The sequence below is a fragment of the Bubalus kerabau genome, chromosome 23 (assembly GCF_029407905.1).
Source record: "Bubalus kerabau isolate K-KA32 ecotype Philippines breed swamp buffalo chromosome 23, PCC_UOA_SB_1v2, whole genome shotgun sequence".
Classification (NCBI taxonomy): Eukaryota; Metazoa; Chordata; class Mammalia; order Artiodactyla; family Bovidae; genus Bubalus; species Bubalus kerabau.
Window position 1 is genome coordinate 15,177,063 of NC_073646.1, and position 21,641 is coordinate 15,198,703.

Consider the following 21,641-nt stretch of genomic DNA (forward strand, 5'->3'; position numbering starts at 1 on the left):
TCAGGTGCCCTGTGCACACACACGCACTCTGCGTTCTCAGGCAGGAGGGGACACCGGGGGACCCGAGCCTTTTCCAGAAAACTCATGTAGCTTCACCACTTACGAATCGGGAGGAGTTGTCGTTCTTGACCGTTTTGGCATTGCCAAAGGCCTCCAGGATGGGGTTTGCTTGTAGAAGCTGCTTCTCCAGCTCACCCTAAAATTCATTCACACGCAGTTATTAGAGAAAGTGATGCAGGCAGTGACAGTTCTGCCCTGGACAGAGGTTGTCAAAAAACTCTGCCCTTGACCCACGGGTTCTCTCCTGTCCTATTACCTATCCATTCTGAGACCCCAGTGCTAACGTCCAGATTTACTCGAGGATTTCAGAAGAGAAACAAATGGATGAGCTCTGTTACAGCCACGACACCTGTCCCCTAGAAGATAGGGCCTGCTCATCTACGGGAGACGCTGAACTCTGGCACTGACAACCCTGGGATGTCCTTGACATCATAGTGAATCCATGGAATTGTGCAGGGCACAACCTGCCCCGCTGCACATGGCAGTCCTGCTGCTGCTCATGTTTGACAAGCAGCCTCTTCAAGCTAGACCGCTACAACACTTCTGAAGGCTTTAGGGCATTTTTTAAAGTTGCACCTTTTCCTGTCTCAGGACCAGTTTTCTGAAGTCTCCTAGGGAAGACAAATAAGGAATGCACAAAACCCACCAGGAATACTTTGAACCAACCGCAGAACAAAGCCTCAAAGCGGGTTGCCTGAGCTCCATTCATCGGGTTAAATGCAGCTGAGACTGTACACAGCCCACTGGCCCCCTCTAAGGGGGCTCCTGTGCACAAACGCGGTCACGTGATTAATTGTGGCAGGAAAGGGCCAACGAGGTAAATCATGCCAGGAAGCAATGAGCTGCTCTTTGCCTAGCCCCGCAACACGGCAGCTGCAGACTGGCCCAGCGGCTCTCCCGACAGCTCCTCCTACAGGCCAGGCTGAGAAGTGTGGGTCCTAGGGGTTTTCTCCTGTTTTCTCTGCTGGTTTCCCCGCTGCCCCCCCCTTTTTTTTTTCAGGGCAGCTGGACTAGGCTAAAAAGAACCTGGGAAACATTCTAGAAAGAGAAGGTGAGTGCATGGCTTTCTCCCCTCTGCTGTGTACCAGGGGGGCACCGTGGGTGACAAGGAACAGAACAAGAAGCCACTGTTTATTTCTGTGTTTATTAGTCACACAAGCCCTCCTTTGCAGATCCCAAAGAAGATGGACAGGAACTGTCATCTCTGTGAAAATCGCAGCCACACTGGAATCCCCATGATTGGGAATGGTGGAAATTTACAAGGAGGGCTTTGCTTGACTAGAGGGGAGAAGACTAAAGGGGTCACTTTTGTCAACACAAACTTGGGGTCTCAGTATCCCCCGAGAAAGTCCCCTTTCTAGAATGGGAGTTCCAGCTGGTGGGGTCAAAAGATCCTTCTCAGGAGATCTGATCCAAACCACTCATTTTATGGAGGATGAGACAGTGACCCAAAGAAGTTAAGCGACTTGGCCAAAGTCACACAGGAGCAAATCCCAAAGAAGAAGCCTGATTCTCCTTCTGATGCACTCATGATGCTGCCGCCCCCCGTCTAACTAAGATGGACTGAGTGTGACCCTAGGACACGCTAGGACCTCTTGATCTCAGGGTCTCTTCCAGGCTGGGACCCGTACACCAGCCCCCAAGCTCTGTGTTAAGAGATGAGTTTGTATATGCAGAGGTTTGAGCAGGGCCTGGTTGGGTGTCGCATAGCTGGGGCCTTACCATGCCACCCAAGCTACTGCATCGTGAACCCCAGGACTTCCGTTTCTGGAGCCTTGGGTCAAGCAACCGGCATGCAAAGACAGACACGCACTGCACACACATGCAGAGGAAGACACACCAGTGCACAGGGAACAGGCCTCAGGGGAGGAATGTAGGGATGATGGCAGGGAGGGGAGACAAAGGCATGCCACAGCAGTGCCATTAACTGACTGTCAGTCAAGCCAGGAAAGCTTCAGGGCCACAAGGTCCTCAAAAGCTCAACCAGACGGGACAGACATCTCCAGGGCCTTCCAATCAGGGATACCCCAGTGGTGGATACCTTGGTGAGAAGGGTAAAGTGACGTTCATTCTGAACTGGGGAAAATCCATTCCAGGCTAGAGGACAACCCTGGGGTTTCCGGTGGGAGTCCTGCGGGTGGCGATGCGCCCAAATGCCCCACCCCGCCGGGTGGCATCGGACACCCGCAGGACGGTATTTCAGTGAGTTTGTAGGTTCGGGGATCTAGCCCAGTCTTCCATCGGCTACCGGGCTCAGTGCGTGCAACAGGGGCATGCACATCTAAATACACTCCGTGCCTCCCGTCCACACCAGGAAAACACTCTCAGTTACTCACGTAGGCAAAAGATGGGCCTTGCTGTGGTTGGACAATACAGTATAAAACAAACGTCAGTGTTATTTACATCAGGGTCTGGAGAATATACGATTTCAATCCCCACCCCGCCCAAGACAGCCCGGATTTTCCAAGAGCCTCCAACTGAGAAAATCAGAAGCTTTTCTTGGATTCAATTTCCTTTCTGCTTTACTTGCTTTCTTTTCTAATTTCTTAAGCGATTCAGACATTTTCAAAGGTTTTTTAAAATTGCTGGGACCAAAGCGCGCTCTTTAAAACTGTATCCAACGAGATGCTGAGATACCTTCTCACACGCAGAGGAAAAAAAGTGTTTGGCACATAGTAGGCACTTGACAAAGATCTGTCATTAGTATTATTTCTTCCTTTTACTATTCTAGGGAAAGGAAAGGCAGTGGGAGGCAGTGTTCAGTGGCTGCATAAACTCTGGGGCTCTTTGTTCCGTACACCACGCCAGAGGCAGTGTGGATGCTGCATCTCGGGCTTCCTGCACCTGTTGGAGGAGGAAAGTTCCCCAAGCTACAACCGGGGCTTGCCCCAGATCCCCAAGGGCCTCCAGACAGGCTGGTCTCTGTGGCTTCTCCAGTGTCACCTCTGAGCCCCAGAAGCTAGATCCAGAGCGGCAGGAACCAGTGACACCCCAAGCCTGCTTCAGGCCTCCTTTGCCATCCACCCTCGCCACCCCCCCAGCCCCAAACCTTCAGAGGGAGGCGCTGGCAGGTCCTTCCAGCAGCCCCATTGCTTGTCGCCTCCACTGGGATAGATGAGGCCAGGCTAAGGCCGAGGAGGAAAAGAGGGATGGACTCAGGAAGGGATGAGTCTAGAAACCTGCTCTTCTTTTCCTTAGTCGACTGTGTCCTTATTTGATGATTTACGCTCTCTCTTTCTCATGAGTCCAGAAGCTCAGTGTTTAGAATGACTCAGACTCATCGATGGGCCCCATACTAGCAGTGCCTAGCACACAGTAGATGCTCAGTCAAGAGCACTGGACCAAAGCTCACACGCTGAGTGACACCCATATTCCCATCCCCTGGGGCTCCCATTGGAGGCACACGTGGAGGAATGACAGGTATGCCTCAACACTAGGGAATTTACAGCGATTCAGTTCAGGCAGTGGCTCTCAATCAGGGTGACCGCACCCCCCAGGGGGCACCTGACATTCTTGGTCGTCATCATCGGGGGAGGGGCTGCCACCAGCCTCCAGTGGGGAGTGCCCAGGGGTGCTGCTAAAAATCCTCCAGGGCATAAGACAGCCCCACCGCAGAGAATTATCCAGTCCAAAATGACAGTGATGCCGCAAGCCAGAAGCTTTGATGTCAATCAAAACTCCTCCCAGTTCACAGAACAGGAGACGATCCTGGCCAAAGTGAGGAATCGCCTAGATCCAACAGGACCACCCAGGATGAAGAAAAATCCCTCCAGTGAGCTGTCCGGGGAAGGACAGGGAAAACAGTCCTGAGTCCTTATAACGCGGGGTCCTGGCCTTCCCGATGGTGCTCTCTCTACCTGGTCAGCCCTCGAGCCCAAGGCCCATCTGCCAAGTTGCGGCCAGAGGACAGGAGCTGCCACTCACCGTGATGCTTGTATCCTTCTTGCCTTTGTGGGAGGAGGCCACCATGGCCAGGTACTGGATGACTTTCTTGGTGTTTTCTGTTTTCCCGGCTCCAGATTCGCCTCTGAAAGACACGAGAGCAGTGACCCACCGGAACAGTAACACACTAGGGGCTGATGGAATAGCCAGCTGGGTGTTGTTTATCTTATCTTATTGTTTATCTTATCAGGAGTTCTGTGGGCATCTTTCCGCAGCTCCGTGTCATTTGCCAGATGGGGAAACTGAGGCTCCCAGAGGGGAGGAGGCTTGTCTACCATTGGCAGGGAGCTGGGCTTCAAACCCTGCTCCTTATCTCAATCTACGCCTCCTGAGGGGAGGCAGGAAAGGATGTAGATGAAAAGAGTAAAAGAAAACCTGAGTTTCCCTACCAAGGTCTAAACAGGTTTATTTGGAACTGTCTACTTAAAACAACAACAACAACAACAACAACACTTTGTTTTTTAGAGAAGTTTTGGGTTCACAGCAAAATTGAGCAAGAGGTACACAGAGTTCTTAGATCTCCCTGCCCCTCGACAACCTCCCCCACCATCAACATCCCCCACCAGAGTAGTACACTTGTTATAATTGATGGACCCATATTGGCGCGTCATCACCCAAAGCCCACAGTTTACATCAGGGTTCACTCTTGCTGTTGCACATTCTACGGGTTTTGGCAGCTGTATAATGATATGTATCCATTATTATAGTAGCTACAGAATAGCTTTATTAAAAACTATCTGCTTTAAAGACATCATTACCCTTGTTAGAGACGAGAAGATCGGGCAAGAGACTGCCTTCCAGGATGGATGTAAGTACCTCTCAGAGTACCAAGATATAAGGTAGAAGTTTTAGAAATGTCCCTTACAAAGAAGAAGGAAGAGGAAAAGAACAAGGAGAAAAAGAAGGAGCAGGAGGGGAAGGAGAAAGAGGACAAAGAGGGAAAGAAAAGTGGTTATTCCATCAGCCACTGGACTCACATAAGCCCCTTCATCCTCTAGAGAACTCACTGGAAGGGTCAGGTGGCTAGCTAATGATTTCAGTTAAATATCAAAGGATAAACCTAATTGGAGTAAGTCATGCCAAAGTGTAAATGGCTGATAAGTTTAGATGAGTGGGGCATTGCTTGTCTTATCAAAAGAACACTCCTAGAATACGAACAGTGGTTTTTTATTTATTTTTATTTTTTTAAATGAAAACGGCTTCTTGAACCGGCTACACCTCTCCTGGCCACCTGAGGTCACGGTGATAGAATTGTTTTATCAGAGGATTCTAGACTACCTCTGACTCCCAGTCTTCTTAGTAAAAGGGAAAGATGACCTCAACTAAATCTTTCCTCCTTTCTTGTCCTCTCCTCTGATTTTCTTTTTTTGTTTTTTTTTTATTTTTCCTTCTTTTGCCTAGACTCACATTTGCTGAGCTCACTGAATATTCTAAAATGCGCTAAATTTTTTAAAGTCTGAACTCATCTACCCTGAGGTCGGGTCAGCGCTCTCCATGCTGAACCAGTGCCACCAGTACCAATGTGGTGCTTGTCCTTTTTTACCTAATTAGGAAATACAAGAAGTGAACCTGCTCTGCCAAGGGCCCATTAATAACTTTGTTCACGGCAAAAGAGAAGGAAGGAAGGAAAGAAGGGAGGGTGCGAGGGAAGGAGAAAGGAAGGAAAAAAGAAGGAAAGAGAAAGAGAAGGGGAGTGACAAAGGGAGGGAAGTAAGAAGGTGGGGGAAGGGAAGGGAGAGAGAGAAGGGAGGGAGGCAGGGAGGGAGGGAGGAACAGATACATACGCCCCGAATTGTCAGACCCAATCCCATGGGGCACCATCCAGGAATCACGAGTCAGGTCTCCAGGAAGGTTAAAACATCGCACCACGTCTCATGACAGTATTAACACAGTTTTCTCCCCCATTCCTAATGGTCTTTATTCCCAATGGTCACATTATTTCACGTGGCCTCAGAGGCACTTTTTGAGATGGCAGCTACGGAGGCATTATCCTCATTTTCTTGAGGAGGAAAACTGAGTCCAAAATTTTTTTTTAATTTTAAGGAGAGAATTGATTTTTAGGGTGGAGTGGAGGCCCTGTGTTAACTGTTTCATGGGCATTATCTCCTTTACCTCCGCTCCCCCAATCCTGAAGGGAGGACACATCACTTTCATGTTATTACAGGACAGGAACTTGGGACCAGGGTGAGTAAGCAACTTGCCCAAGGTCACACAGCAAGGCAAGAGCACACTCAGCATTGAAATCAGGTCTCTGGTTCCAATGTAATCAGGATTCTTTCTATGGCATTTTGCCAAGTCTGTCCACGACACAGACCCAACCCTCTAAGAACATGCTTTCTAAGGTCAGAGGAAAGGAATAGGGAATAGGAATTGATATTTGTTGAAGACCTACTCCAGGCTACTGGGCTCAGAAATCTTTTTATTTAATCCAACCACCTAATGAAGGAGTCCTTGATTATTCCTGTCACCCACCTGGGGAAAATGAGGCTCAGAGAAGTTGAAGTGTTCTAGGTCACAATTTCTATTATCACACACATCAGGAATAGAGGGGTAAGATTTGTACATGGGCCAAGCTGATGCCAGAGCCCATGTTCTGCCCCCTACCCTTTTATTTTTAAAGTGAGAAAAGGGGATGGAATGCAGGAATACTGAGTGAATCCCTGAGCCATCAAGGAGTTATTCCATATATTCTGGGAGACTTCACTTGCCTTACTAGGCTATTTTTTAAAATCTGAGCAGGTACCAGTGAACCAAGCCACTCACTCATTTACACCTTAGTATGAATTACTTCTGTTAGGATAATGTCAGAACCCCTGATAGACATCACCCCAAACTGAGGGGGCTAGGTTCTGATCAGAGCAAGAAGAAGGAGAGAAAATCTGAGTGTGGGAAACCGCCTGTGTAGCTGGTCCTGAGTCCATTCATATCCAAGACAAGAGTCAGGACAGCTGTGCACACACTGACCCTGGATCACTACAGCCCCTCCCTTTCCCGCTATGATTTCCTGGTCTTTAACCTCGCAAGGGCGAGGAAGTGACATACAGACTCTGGGAACCTGCTTCTCCCCACGTGGCTGCTTGGCTCAACAGTCTCCAAGTTTTATTGATAAAAATAAATTGTCCCGGGAGGTTCTGCCAAAGTAAACAACCCAAGCTCCAGGCTCATGGGTGTCTGAAGATTGATGTGCTCAGGGCTGCTTCAGAAACATCAATATCTTTGCTTTTCTGACCCCAGACTCTAAGAATAAAGATGCCTTCTCGGCCAGTGCACCCTAAACTTCAGTCCTACTTTTTTTTTTTTTTTTTAATTTTAGGCTGCACTGGGTCTTCATTGCTGCAGGCGAGCTTCAGTTGCTGTGGTGCATGGGCTTAATTGCCCTGAGGCATGTGGGATCTTCCCGGACCAGGGATTGAACCCGTGTCCCCTGCTTTGGCAGACAGATTCTCAACCACTGGTCCACTAGGGAAGTCTCTCAGTCCTGTTTCTTAGGGGACTTTGTGTCCAGCTCCCTCATCCTTGAGGAAGACTCGGCCTCATGACCACATACGGCCTCCTGGCCTTGTAATTACCTTACTGCCAAGTCCTTTTAATCAGTCCAGGCTCAGCAGTTGGAAGGAGGCTACCCAATGGCTGCTTAATCCCTCAGCCCCTAGCTGGGCTGGATTGATGGGTGTGTGACCCGTCCAGTTCCATGGGGACTACCCTAAGGAGGGGCCTGTGCTTGATTTAATGCTCTGATGTTGTGATCTTGAATTGCTTAATAATTTTTGAACAAGGGCCTTAGCTTTCTCATTTTGCATAATTTAACAAATCAGGTAGCTGGTCCTAGCTCCCACGGTGAAACACCATTTCTGAGTCATTTCAGCTGTGGTCTGCCCTTGGTAGCAAAGCTAAATTGTCTCTGACTTTGTCAGTCCCTAGTCCTCATGTGACTCCCACCCCTGTAACCAGCCAAGTCCTCTGGTGTTTGTGCTGTCCAACTCCTACACATCCTGCAAATCTCAGTTAGTCACTGCCTTTATTTTGAGTATCGCCTCGAGCTCCCCAGGCAAAAGCAGTGCCTCTTTCCCCTGCAGCATCAGTCAGCAGAGCAACACAATGGGCTCCAGGGCCAGACTTCCTGAGTTCAAATCCCTGCTCTGCCCTGTGTGATTATGGGCAAGTCATTTAACTACTCCCATGGACAGTATGAAAAGGCAAAAAGATATGACGCTGGAAGATGAGCCCCCCAGGTTGGTAAGTGGCCAACATGTTACTGAGGAAGAATGGAGAAATAGCTCCAGAAAGAATGAAGAGGCTGGGCCAAAGCAGAAACACTGTTCAGCTGTGGATGTGCCTGGTGGTGAAAGTCCAATGCCATAAGGAACCTGGAAGGTTCAGTAAATTGGATGTGGTCAGGCAGGAGATGACAAGACTGAATATTGACATTTTAGTAATCAGTGAACTAAAATGGACGGAAATGGGCAAATTTGATTCAGATGACCATTATATCTACTACTATGGGCAAGAATTTCTTAGAAGAAATGGAGTAGCCTTCATAGTCAACAAAAGAGTCTGAAATTAAGTACCTGGATGCAATATCAAGAACAATGAATGATCTTTGTTCATTTCCAAGGCAAACCATTCAATATCACAGTGATCCAAGTCTATGCCCCAACCAGTAATGCCAAAGAAGCTTAAGTTGAACAGTTTCATGAAGCCCTACAAGATCTTCTAGAACACACACACACACACACAAAAAGACGTCCTTTTCATTACAGGGGACTGGAATGCAAAAGTAGGAAGTCAAGGGATACCTGGAGTAACAGGCAAATTTGGCCTTGGAGTACAAAATGAAGCAAGGCAAAGGCCATCAGGGTTTTGCAAAGAGAACACACTAGTCATAGCAAACATCCTCTTCCAATAACACAAGAGATGATTCTACACATGGACATCACCAAATGATCAATACTGAAATTAGATTGGTTACATTCTTTGCAGCCAAAGATGGAGAAGCTCTATACAGTCAGCAAAAACAAGACCTGGAGCTCATTGTGACTCAGATCATGAGCTCCTTGTTGCAAAATTCAGGCTTAAATTGAAGAAAGTAGGGGAAAAACACTAGATCATTCAGGTATGACCTAAATCAAATCCCTTATGACTATACCAGCTTCTCTGGTGGCTCAGATGGTAAAGAATCTATCTGCAATGTGGGAGACCCAGGTTCAATCTGTGGGTCAAGAAGATCCCCTGGAGAAGGAAATGGCAACCTGCTGTAGTGTTCTTGCCCGGAAAATCCCATGGACAGAGGAGCCTGTTGGGCTACAGTTCCAATGGGTTGCAAAGAGTCAGACACGACTGAGCAAGTAACACTTTCACTTTATGATTATACAGTGGACGTGACAGAGTCAAGGGTTAGATCTGATAGACAGAGCGCCTGAAGAACTACGGATGGAGGTCCACATCACTGTATAGGAGGAGATGACCAAAGCCATCCCCAGGAAAAAGAAATGCAAGAAGGCAAAATGGTTATCTGAAGAGGCCTTACAAATAACTGAGAAAGTAAGAGAAGTGAAAGGTGAAAGAGAAAAGGAAAAACATACACAGCTGAATGCAGAGTTCCAAAGAACAGCAAGGAGAGATAAGAAAGCCTTTGTTAAGTGAACAATGCAAAGAAATAGAGGAAAACAATAGAATGGGAAAGACTAACTATCTCTTCAAAAAAAATTAGAGACCAAGGGAATATTTCAAGCAAATAAGGGCACAATAAAGGACAGAAATGGTATGGACTTAACAGAAGCAGAGATATTAAGAAGAGGTAGCAAGAATACACAGAAGAACTGTACAAAAAAAAAGGTCTTAATGACTTGGATAACCACAATGGTGTGATCATTCACCTAGAGCCAGACATCCTGGAATGTGAAGTCAAGTGGGCTTTAGGAAGCATTACTGTGAACAAAGCTAGTGGAGGTGATGAAATTCCAGCTGAGCTATCTCAAATCCTAAAAGATGATGCTGTGAGAATGCTGCACTCAATATGCCAGCAAATTTGGAAAACTCAGCAGTGGCCACAGGACTGGAAAAGGTCAGTTTTCATTCCAATCCCAAAGAAGGGCAATGCCAAAGAATGCTCAAACTATCGCACAATTGTGCTCATTTCACATGCTAGCAAGGTAATGCTCAAAATCCTTCAAGCTAGGCTTCAACAGTATGTGAACCAAAAATTTCCAGATGTACAAGCTGGATTTAGAAAAGGCAGAGGAACCAGAGATCAAATTGCCAACACCCGCTGGATCATAAAAAAGCAAGGGAATTCCAGAAAAACATCTACTTCTGCTTCATTGACTATGCTAAAACCTTTGACTGTGCAGATCACAACAAACTGCATAAAATTCTCAAAGAGACGGGAATACCAGACCTCCTTACATGCCTCCTGAGAAACCTGTATGCAGGTCAAGAGGCAACAGTTAGAACCGGACATGGAACAATGGATTGGTTCAAAATTGGGAAAAGAGTAAGTCAAAGCTGTATATTGTCACCCTGCTTATTTAACTAATATGCAGAGTACATCATGAGAAATGCTGGGCTGGAAGAAGCACAAGCTGAAATCAAGATTGCCGGGAGAAATATCAATAACCTCAGATATGCAGATGACACCACCCTAGTGGCAGAAAGCAAAGAGGAACTAAAGAGCCTCTTGAGGAAGATGAAAAAGGAGAGTAGAAAAGCTGGCTTAAAACTCAGCATTCAGAAAACTAAGATCATGGCATCCAGTCCCATTACCTCATGGCAAACAGATGGGGGAAAAATGTAAACAGTGACAGACTTTATTTTCTTGGGCTCCACAATCACTGTGGATGGTGACTGCAGCCATGAAATTAAAAGATGCTTGCTCCTTGGAAGAAAAGCTATGACAAACCTAAACAGCATATTAAAAAGCAGAGACATCACTTTGCCAACAAAGGTCAGTCTAGTCAAAGCTGTGGTTTTTCCAGTAGTCATGTATGGGTGTGACAGTTGGACCATAAAGAAAGCTGAGCATCAAAGAATTGATGCTTTTGAACTGTGCTCCTGGAGAAGACTCTGGAGAGTCCCTCGGACAGCAGGGTGATCCAGCCAGTCAATCCTAAAGGAAATCAACCCTGTATATTCATTGGAAGGATTGATGCTGAAGCTGAAGATCCAATACTTTGACCACTTGATGGGAAGAGCCAACTCACTGGATAAGACCTTGATGCTGGGAAAGATTGAAGGCAGGAGGAAAAGGGGACGACAGAGGATGAGATGGTTGGATGGCAACACTGACATGAGTTTAAGCAAGCTCCAGCAGTTGGTGATGGACAGGGAGGCCTGGTGTGCAGCAGTCCACGGGGTCACAAGGAGTCAGACATAACTGGGATACTGAACAACAATAATTATTATTACTGAGGTCAACTTGAATCTACTTTCATATTAAATAATATGAATCATTTCAGATTTTGATGCTCTATGAAAATTTCTTGCAATTCTTGTAACTGACCAGTGTGTGTGTATGGCAGGAACTGAGGGCTCAGTCATCTATGAGAAACTTTCCAGGCCCAGAGTTCTGGGATAGAGGTTGTAAATAGGTAGCCCCACTGGCAAAGCCAGCCCACCAATGGATTTTATTTGACTGATGCTCTGTGTATGTGTGTTCATGTAAATTAAGTGCAAATATTTAAACATTGAATATTTCACATAAAAACCTAAATTTGCAGCTTCTGTTGCAATGTAGAAGAGTCTGGCAACACTGGACCTGCGTTCTCCCCTGGAAACAATGGACAGAAGAGGAATAGCAACTCGCCCCCACCTCTCAGATGGGTCATTTTCTCCAGTTCCCCACACTCCCCACCATCCCCTACTGCCTTACACCCAGGCCTTCTCACACATTAACAGTACTCGGTTGGCTTTGATTGGCCCTTGGGTTTGCAACCACAGTCCTAGATGTCCCATAGTGGCTCTTCTCAGACAGAGGGCTTCTGCTGGGAGACACACTCTGGCCAAATTGATGTCTCAGTTTTTCAAATAAAACACACTCTATCTGACCCCAGTGCCTTTGCATATGCTGTAAACTCTTCCCCTCTTCATTGTCTCTGCTGAAATAGTACTTCTTCCAAGAAGCTCTTTCCATTCTCCCAGTTAGAATCTCTCTGATTTACACATTTTCCTAGTTCCAAACATGTCTCATTCCTTGTCATTTTCAGTTTGTAATTACACATTTACTTGAGTGATTTGCTAGGAAAGATTGAAGACAAAAGGAGAAGGGGGTGAAAGAGGTTGAGATGGTTGGATAGCATCACCAACTCAATGAACACGAGCTTGAACAAACTCTGGGAGATAGTGAAGGACAGGGAAGCCTGGTGTGCTGCAGTACATGGGGCCGCAAAGAGCTGGACACAACTTAGTGACTGAATGACAATAATTTTTTTTTAAGTTTCTGAAAAGGTAGTTCCTTCACAGAATCAAACAGCAAATTCAAGCAGTACCAAAGGGAAGAATGTAATTATTGTTCTAGTGGCTGTCTTCCCTCTTGAGAAGCGGGGTCATGTTTATTTTGGATTCTTTTCTATATGCCAAGTATCACCAGTGGAACTGGCTCATTCAATCTGTTGAACAGTGAGTGAGGACAGGAGTGAGTGTAGGGGGACAAAGGAAGAATGGTGTATTCGTTTCCCATTGCTCCTTTAACAAATTACACAGACAGTGGCTTAAAACAACACAAATTGATTATCCTGCAGTTCTGGAGGGCAGAAGTCTGACATGGATTGTACTGAGCTAATACTAAGATGTCAGCAGGGTTGTGTTTCTTTCCAGGAACACCAGGGGAGAGTCTGTTTCCTTGCCTTTTCCAGAGTCTAGAAGTTGTTTTTATCTTTGGCTTCCTCCATCTTCAACGCCAGCAATGGTGGGTGAAGTTCTTCTCACAATGCATATCCCTCTGACTCCCCAGATTTCTCCCTCTTCCACTTGCAAGGACCCTGCGATTACACTGGACTTGCCTGGATGGTGTAGACTCGCCCCTACTGTAAGGTCAGCTGATTAGCAACCTTAATGCCATGGCAACCTCCATTCTCCTCTGCCTCGTCACCTGACACATTGACAAGTTCTGGTGATTAGGGGGTGGCAGTCTTTGAGGGACCACTACAGGCACTTTTAGTGTATATTGTTTTACTGCAGTTCACAGATATCATGTTTTTCACAAATTAAAGATTTGTGGCAACCTGCATCAAGCATTTCTCCAACAGTATTTGTTCACTCCATACCTTTGTGCCACCTTTTGGTAATTCCCATGATATTTCAAACTGCTTCCCTTTCTATTTGCCATAGTGATCTGTGATCAGTGGTCTTTCATCTATTGCACAAAGATTACAACTCCCTGAAGGCTCAGATGATAGCTAAGATTTTTTTAGCAATGGGTATTTTTTTTTTTAATTAGAGGACAGTTACTTTACAATATCGTGATGGTTTTTGCCATACATCAACATGAATCAGCATTAGGTATACATATGTCCCGTCCCTCTTGAACCCTTTCTAAACTCCCTGCCCATCCCACCTCTCTAGGTTGTCCCAGAGCACTGGCTTTGTGCTGCCTGCCGCATACAGCAGCCCCCACTGGCTACCTATTTTACAGATGGTAATGTACATGTTTCAGTGCTATTCTCTTGTATCATTCCATCCTCTCCTTCCCTCACTGTGTCCAAAATGTCAGTGTCTCCTTTGCTGACCTGCATGTAGGATCGTAAGTACTGTCTTTCTAGATTCCATATACATGCATCAATATATGATATTTGACTTTCCCTTTCTTACTTTCTTTCTGTTACTTACACCACTCTGTATAATGGGCTCCAGGTTCATCCACCTCATTAGAACCGACTCAAATGCGTTCCTTTTTATAGATGAGTAATATCCCAAGCGATGGGTATTTTTAAATCAAGGTGTATACGTTGTTGTTCTTAGATATAACACTGTTGCACACTTAGCAGACTACAGTATGCTATGCTAAGCCATTTCAGTCGTGTCTGACTCTGCGCGACCGCATAGACAGCAGCCCACCAGGCTCCCCTGTCCCTGGGATTATCCAGGCAAGAACACTGGAGTGGGTTGCCATTTCCTTCTCCAATGCATGAAAGTGAAAAGTGAAAGTGAAGTCGCTCAGTCGTGTCCAACTCTTAGCGACCCCATGGATTGCAGCCTAACAGGCTCCTCCGTCCATGGGATTTTCCAAGCAAGAGTACTGGAGTGGGGTAGTGTCAACATAACTTTGATATGTATTGAGAAACCAAAAAGTTTACGTGACTTGCTTTACTCTGATATTTGCTTTATTGCAATAGTTTGGACTAAGTCCATGCTGTCTCTGAGGAACACCTGTATTCTGCCCACCCCAAGAGAGATTTTCCTGAATACTGAAAATCCTCTGAGTGATTCTAAACTGAATACCTTCTGGCTATGTATCCAGGTCTTCAAAGAAATAATGATCAGATCAGATCAGATCAGTCGCTCAGTCGTGTCCGACTCTTCGCGACCCCATGAATCACAGCACGCCAGGCCTCCCTGTCCATCACCAACTCACGGAGTTCACTCAGACTCACGTCCATTGAGTCAGTGATGCCATCCAGCCATCTCATCTTCTGTCGTCCCCTTCTCCTCTTGCCCCCAATCCCTCCCAGCATCAGAGTCTTTTCCAATGAGTCAACTCTTTGCATGAGGTGGCCAAAGTACTGGAGTTTCAGCTTTAGCATCATTCCTTCCAAAGAAATCCCAGGGCTGATCTCCTTTAGAATGAACTGGTATGATACCGACCATCAAATATGGCACAATGTGGCTACTTGTGAAATTTTAGGGTAACAGTTTAACACAAGCCAAGACTTCCTCACTAATGGATATGCCTTCTATTTTTACAGAGCTATTACAGAATTACATGCAATTCTGTCTGTAAATTATTTAGTTCAGGGCCTGGCACACAGTGAATGCTCAATAAATGGTAGTTTTAAAGAGGGGGGCAGCGCAGAACAAGATGGCACCAGGTATCACCTGCAGTTTAGGGGTGCTGGCCTCAGCATCAGAGCGTTTGTACAACAAACGACCATCTGCGTTGTGCTGGGGATAGGGTGGTGCATGGAATATCAAACAAATCAAAGAGCCCTGTTCCCATGGACCTTCTTCTTTAATAAGTTGGGTCTTAACTCAGAAAAGCAGAAGAAAAAGCAGCTCCACTTACGTGCAGAGAATGGACTGGTCCTCCCGATCTGAGAACAAAAAGAAAAAAGAGCCACGAGTTAGAATCAGCTCTGAGTTGAGGGTTAGGACATGCTACCGCCCAGGGCTCCCATTTAAGCTCATACACCCTGGCCCCTCTGGGGGTGACAAGGGGCCAGCTGAGCTCATTGCCCAGGGCATAGGGGACAAGGCCAAAGACAAGAGGGCAACAAAGCCCTGGAGGCAGCCCCAGAAAGATGTTGGAATCTGACCCATTCAGGAGGCAGTGAGCATCCCAGCCCCACCCGCTCGGAGTGGAAGGGGGTTCCCAGGAGACCCACTCTGTACAGATGAAGTCACAGACAGAACACCGACTTTGGATCCCGACAGACTGGGTTTCCTCTTGGCCACTTCCCAGCTCTGTGGCCTTTTGCGAATATTCTTAACCTCTCCAAGCCTCAGTTTCTTTATCTGGCAGTGGACATTTTTGGCTTGAAAATCCAGTATGCTTTCCCTCTTCTTCTGGCAAGAGCATCCTATGTTCCTTAAGGAGACATGTCCAGGGGACTTCCCTGGTGGTCCAGTGGTTAAGACTCTGAGCTTTCAATGCAAGGGGTGCAGGTTTAATCCCTGATCAGGGAACTATGATCCCATGTGCCGACAGAGCAACAATAACAAAAAAGGAGACACGTCCCCTGCGCCACTCCACTCCCGTTATCATGCACTGTCTTGGTGGGACTGACCCACAAGCTCTCCCAGCCAAGAGGCAACAGCGTTTCCCAGGCTGCGTCAATCAGATTCTCTGAGCTAAAACTCCAACCTGGATCAAGGACGGAGAAGCTCAGCAGGTGGGCAGAGCCCTGAGGGGGCCTCACTTCCTGCCCCCCCAGAGCCCAAGCAGCCCCAAGTTTCTGACATTTTCTGAAGCTGGCTCCCCACTCTTCCCACACATCTGTGAGCTCCCCAACACTCCTCCAGAAATTCCTTTCCTAGATAAGGTCTCTGTCACTTACCACCAGAGAACCCTGGTGGGCGCAGAGGGCATCGTGAGACTACACGGGATTAAGCAGATGTTACTGATCACCTTTCACTCTTAAAGTGACCTCAGGAGGTGGAGCCAAGATCCCCTATGAGGGTCATGGGTAAGGTGACACACTCCAACCGTTGGTCCGTTAACCATAATCGAGAAAGAACATCCTCTGCTGGGCAATGCTTATGCAGCTCTTCTTAAGTTCATTCCTGGCTCCAACCCCACCTTCACATCGCTCAGCCTCTCCTGATCAAAGGTCTCCCTGGATCTAGGGATGTCTTCCTCAAGATCCCTTCTCAGAGTGATCTTTCTGACATGCTGAGCTACCCAATCGCTCTGCTCCTCAACACTCTTCCACTTTGAAAGTGTCTTAAAATGTTAAACATAAATTTATCATATGACCCAGCTATTCCACTCCTAGAAATCTACCCAAGAGAATAGAAACATGTGTCCCTATAAGACTAACACATGAATGCTCACAGCAGAGTTATCATACCAACTAAAAAGTAGAAACAACCCAACTGTCCCTCTGCTGGAGGATGGATAAATAAGATGTAGTCTATCCACCCAGTGAAATATTATTCAGTCATAAAAACAATGAAGTACTGATACAGATTACACCATGGATGACTCTCAAAAACACGGTGTTAAGTAAGTCTGACACAGAAGGCTACATACATATTGTCTTATTCCACTTACATGAAATGTGCAGAAGAGGTAAATGCATAGAGATAGGAAGTAGATAAATTAGTGGTTGCTGAGGGCTGGAGTGGGGGTGACTGCAAACAGGTATGAAAGATCATTTCGGGGCTTGGAAACTGGATTGTGGTGATGCTTACATAAGTCAATTTACTAAAACTCACTGCATTTTACGCTTACAGTGGGTGAATTTGGAGTATGCAAGTTTTATCTTAAGTTGTTTTTAAACATGTGCATGTCCCCCAGGGCCCTTACATGAGGCCCAGACTCCTGAACATGATATCCAAGATCTCCCATGACTGGCCCTGCCCACCTCCCCAGCTTCGGCATCTCTATGCCCTTCACTCTCAATTTCCAGCAACCCCACCCAGATCAACCCCCAGTCACACTCCGTGCCTTTGGTCAGGCCGTTCCTGCTGCCTAGCAGGTCTTTCTCCTCTCCTTTCCTGGCTACTTCCCTCAGTCTCAAAGATAATACCTCTTCCAAGAAGCGTTCCCCATAGTGATGAATCCAGGAGGCAGCTTGGCTATAAGTCTCTGACAACACTCCTAAGCTATCTCAGTAGTTGGCCTTGCTAGAGAGAAGAAGCCCCAGGAAGAGCCCCTAGTCCCCATCAAATAATCCGACTGCTGCCTCCAAGCCCCCCTTGATAGGAATCCTAGAGCTCTCACTGGTTCCTGCCCATCACCAAGACACGCCTCCACTTCCACAGCCCCTGCGCTGCCTGAGCGCCCTGTCCCAGGCTGGCACTTTTGCTCCTTGTGTCTCTGCCCCCACGGAATTATGAATTCCTCATAAGCAGAAACATCCAGATCTGGACCCCACTCCCCTCAGTTTCCAGGAAACTGAGGTCACGTCCTCAATCCCTAAGCCCCTGACACAGAGAAGGTACAGTCTGGTGAGCACTGAAAAAAGCCAACCCCAAACCTGAAGACATGAGCTTCTTGATGGGAAAGTTCAACATACATGCGAGAAATTGAGACCAGTGACTTCCCTGGTGGTCCAGTGGTGAAGAACCTGCCTCCCAATGCAGGTGACTTGGGTTTGATCCCTGGTTGGGGAACTAAGATCCCCCATGTCACAGGGCAACTCAGCCTGCACACTGCGGCTGGAGAGGCCAAGTGCTGCAATGAAAGAGCCCTCGTGGGCCACAGCTGCCTGTAGGGGCTAGCTTTAGGGGACCCGGGGAGGTTCCACTCAGGCAAGCTTGACCTCTGAGCCAAGGGCCAATGGGAGGTCCTTGCAGGGAGAAAGGCCACAGGAAGGAGGCAGCTCAGCCTTTGGCAGGAGAACTTTCCATCACCACGAAGTCCTGTTTCTGGTCCAGCTGCACTGATTCCCATCAGGCCAACATGCTCTGCCTCCTGCCTCTGACTCTGACCTTGGGCTGATCCACAAATTTCAAGAAACAGCCATACCAGAAACCCTCACGTGTGCCCAAGGACAAATGCTTAAATTGGTCACTGCAGCAATATCAGTCAAAGCAAAAGACTAGAAAAGTGATTTTGAGGTGGACAAACAATGGACTGTCTCCACCCATCTGCTTTCGGGACAGAGGTGGCCTTTCCAGCAGCCTTGGGAAACCTGAGCCCAGAAGACAAGAGATGGACAGGGTCCATGCCTGTCTGGAGGCTTTTCCTCCCAGGTCCCCAGGAGAGGAAGTGGCTCCAAGGGGAAGGCTTGGCAGCTGCCAGGGCAGCTCCATGCTGGGCGCTGCCAGGGGACCTCCAGCATGAGACATTCCCATCGGAAACACACCGCTCCAAGCGTGGGAAGCTAACTGTGTCGTGTTAGTTAGGGGCAGGAGGGCTCGGTGTGCATATTGCTTGCTGACCTGTTCGGAGCCCAGGAGACCGACTTCCCAGGGCTTTCTAGCTGATTCCTCCCCTGGGCCTGAGCTCATGTCTGACACGAGAGAGCAGAGTTCTAAGAATGTGCAAAGGAGTCCCCCAACCCAAGCTTTGCACACGCTGTTTCTTCTTCCCAGAGCACCATCTGTATTGCTTTTGAACCTGCCTTATCCCTTATTTTTTTTTTTACCCCAATGAGGTGAAAACCACATAAACATAAATTAAACCATGTAGAAGCGAACAACACAGCAGTAGGTTGTACCTTCACAAAGTCGTGCAACTCACACCTCTGTCTAGTTCCCAAACCTTCTCATCAACCCCCAATAAAACCCCACACCCATTAAAGAGTCACTCTCCATCTCCTGCTCCCCTGGCTCCACTGATCTGCTCTCTGTTTCTATGGATTTACCTATTCTGGACATTTAACATAAACACAAGTGGTCTTTTGTGTCTGGCTCCTTTCACTTAGCATGGTGTTTCTGAGGCTCATCCCTATGGTAACATGTATCTGAACTTCATTCCTTCTTATGGCTGAATCATCTTCCATTGTGGGCAGATCTCATTTTGTGGTTCCACTCATCTGTTGACGGGCATTTGGGTTGTTTCTAGCTTTTGGCTATTGTGAACATTGCTGCTATGAATATTCAAGTACAAGTTTTGTTTGAGCACCTGTTTTCAATTCTTTGGGTATATATTCTAATTGATTCTTGAAATGTCACCCTGAGAGTCACCTCCTTTATAATATTTTCTCTGACCCCATACCTCCCTAGAGCTAAGCTGGGGGCCTCTCTATTGTATGTCCCCTTCAGAGCTGCCATGGACAGTGGTGCAAGTCAGACCCTGCATAACTCTAAGGGGGAACCATTTACACTGGTCACTATAGATCTGTATATTTACTACAACCATCTTTCAACAGATGGAGGAAAACTGCTTTGAGAAAGGGGTAAAAGTGTTAGTCACTCAGTCGTGTCCAACTCTTTGCGACCCCATGGACTGTAGCCCACCAGGCTCCTCTGTCCATGGAATTCTCCAGGCAAGAATACATGGAGTGGGTTGTCATTCCCTACTCTATGGGATCTTGCTGACTGAGGGATCAAGCCTGGATCTCCTGCATTGCAGGTGGATCCTTTACCAGAACAGGGGGTACCTTTGTCTAATTCTATAAAGGTACCACCCAGTCTAGTGGTGACCCTAGCTCCATTAGTCCAAAGATTCCCTGCCTTGCAGCTTTTAACCTCATCATGATCATTGTTTCGCTGCAATACCTTTTAGAAGAAAGGATTAATCAGAATGGTAATGGACCATTTCCCTATGATACGACAGGCAGAATCTTTCTTTTTCATCTTAGCAAAAATCATGCTACTTTATATTATTTATAATAGCCAAAGAGTACAAAAGATACAAATGTCTATCAGTTGGTAAGTGGATAAACAAAATGTGGTCTATTTGTACAATGGAATATTATTCAGCCATAAAAAGGAATGGAGCACTGATACAGGCTAAAACATGCATGAACCTTGAAGATATTACACTATGTGAAAGAAGCCAGTCACAAAGGACCACATATTGTATCATTCATTCCATTTATTCTAAATGCGCAGAAGAGGCGAATCTATAGGGACAGAAAGTAGACTAGTGATAGTGTTGAACTAGGAGTGGGGAAGGGAATGACTACAAGAGGGCACAAGATTTCCTTTGCGGATGACAGAAAGATACATTTAGATTGTGGTGATGGCTGTGTAACCTTGTAAATTCACCAATAACCAGTGAGTTGCGTTCTTAAAATGGATTAATTTATGGCTTATAAATTACACCAGAATAAAACTTTTAAAAAAACACAATGTTACTTTTACGCCATCTCTGAATCAAGAGATCTGATTGCTCAGATTATCACATGGAATCTGCTGAGCAATCTGATTGCTTAGATTATCACACGGAATCTATTCATTTTTCAACAGTTATGAAACTGTTTTTTTTTCCTTAAATAAACCATGAGTTCTTTTTACTTAGATTACAAAATTAGTACACAACCACTGAAGAAAGCTTGGCAAATACAAAATCCCCCTAACCCGTGATGGTTAACATTTGGATATATCTTCTTTTCATTATTTTTTATAGGAGTTTAGAGTGATTTACACAATTGACACCATACTATGGCATGGTTTTTTAGTTCTTTTCATTAACAGTGTTTCCTTCTTGGGCTTCCCTGGTGGCTCGGGTGGTAAAGAATCTGCCTGCAATGCAGGAGACCCAGGTTCGACCCTTGGGTCAGGAAGATCCGCTAGAGAAGGGAATGGCCACTTACTCCAGTATTCTTGCTTGGGAAATCATATGGACAGAGGAGCCTGTGGACTACAGTCCATAGGGTCATAAAGAGTCAGAAACGACTGAGTGACTAGCTTTACATGCATTGACCATGTTGTACAGTCTTTGTTACTGACATTAAATGGCCTTATAATAGTCCACAGAGAGGTTCCTGCTCTTTCTCCAACCTCATCTGGTTACTCCTCTCCCAGACTTACATCCCAGCCACACTGACCTTCTTGGCACTTTCGTAATACATCATACTCATTCCTGCCTCAGGGCCTTTGCAGTGTCTCCTCCTTTTGCCTCTAAAGCTCTTCCCCATTTCTTGATGTGACCAGATCCTTCTCACCTTTTATTTGTTGTTGTGTAGTCATTCAGACATGTCTGACTCTTTGCGACCCATGAACTGTAGCCCACTAGGCTCCTCTGTCCAGGGAATTCTCCAGGCAAGAAAACGAGTGGGTTGCCAATTCCTTCTCCAGGGGCTCTTCCCGACCCGGAAATCAAACCTGGGTCTCCTGCACCGGCAGGCAGATTCTCTACTACTGAGCCACTGGGG

The 21,641-nt window shown here is 46.6% G+C and overlaps 1 protein-coding gene across 2 annotated transcripts in view; it reads right to left on the reverse strand.

Moving 5' to 3' along the window:
- The window catches only part of MYH11 (myosin heavy chain 11), a 128,244-nt gene that overhangs the window by 63,824 nt on the left and 42,779 nt on the right, over window positions 1–21,641 (reverse strand). For both annotated transcript variants that reach the window (XM_055562727.1, XM_055562728.1), the window contains exons 4-6: window positions 15,218–15,245; window positions 3,985–4,087; window positions 104–196 (exon numbers count right to left, since the gene is read on the reverse strand). In XM_055562727.1, the coding sequence (XP_055418702.1) occupies window positions 104–196; window positions 3,985–4,087; window positions 15,218–15,245 (224 nt within the window). The remainder of the gene's footprint in view (window positions 1–103; window positions 197–3,984; window positions 4,088–15,217; window positions 15,246–21,641) is intronic.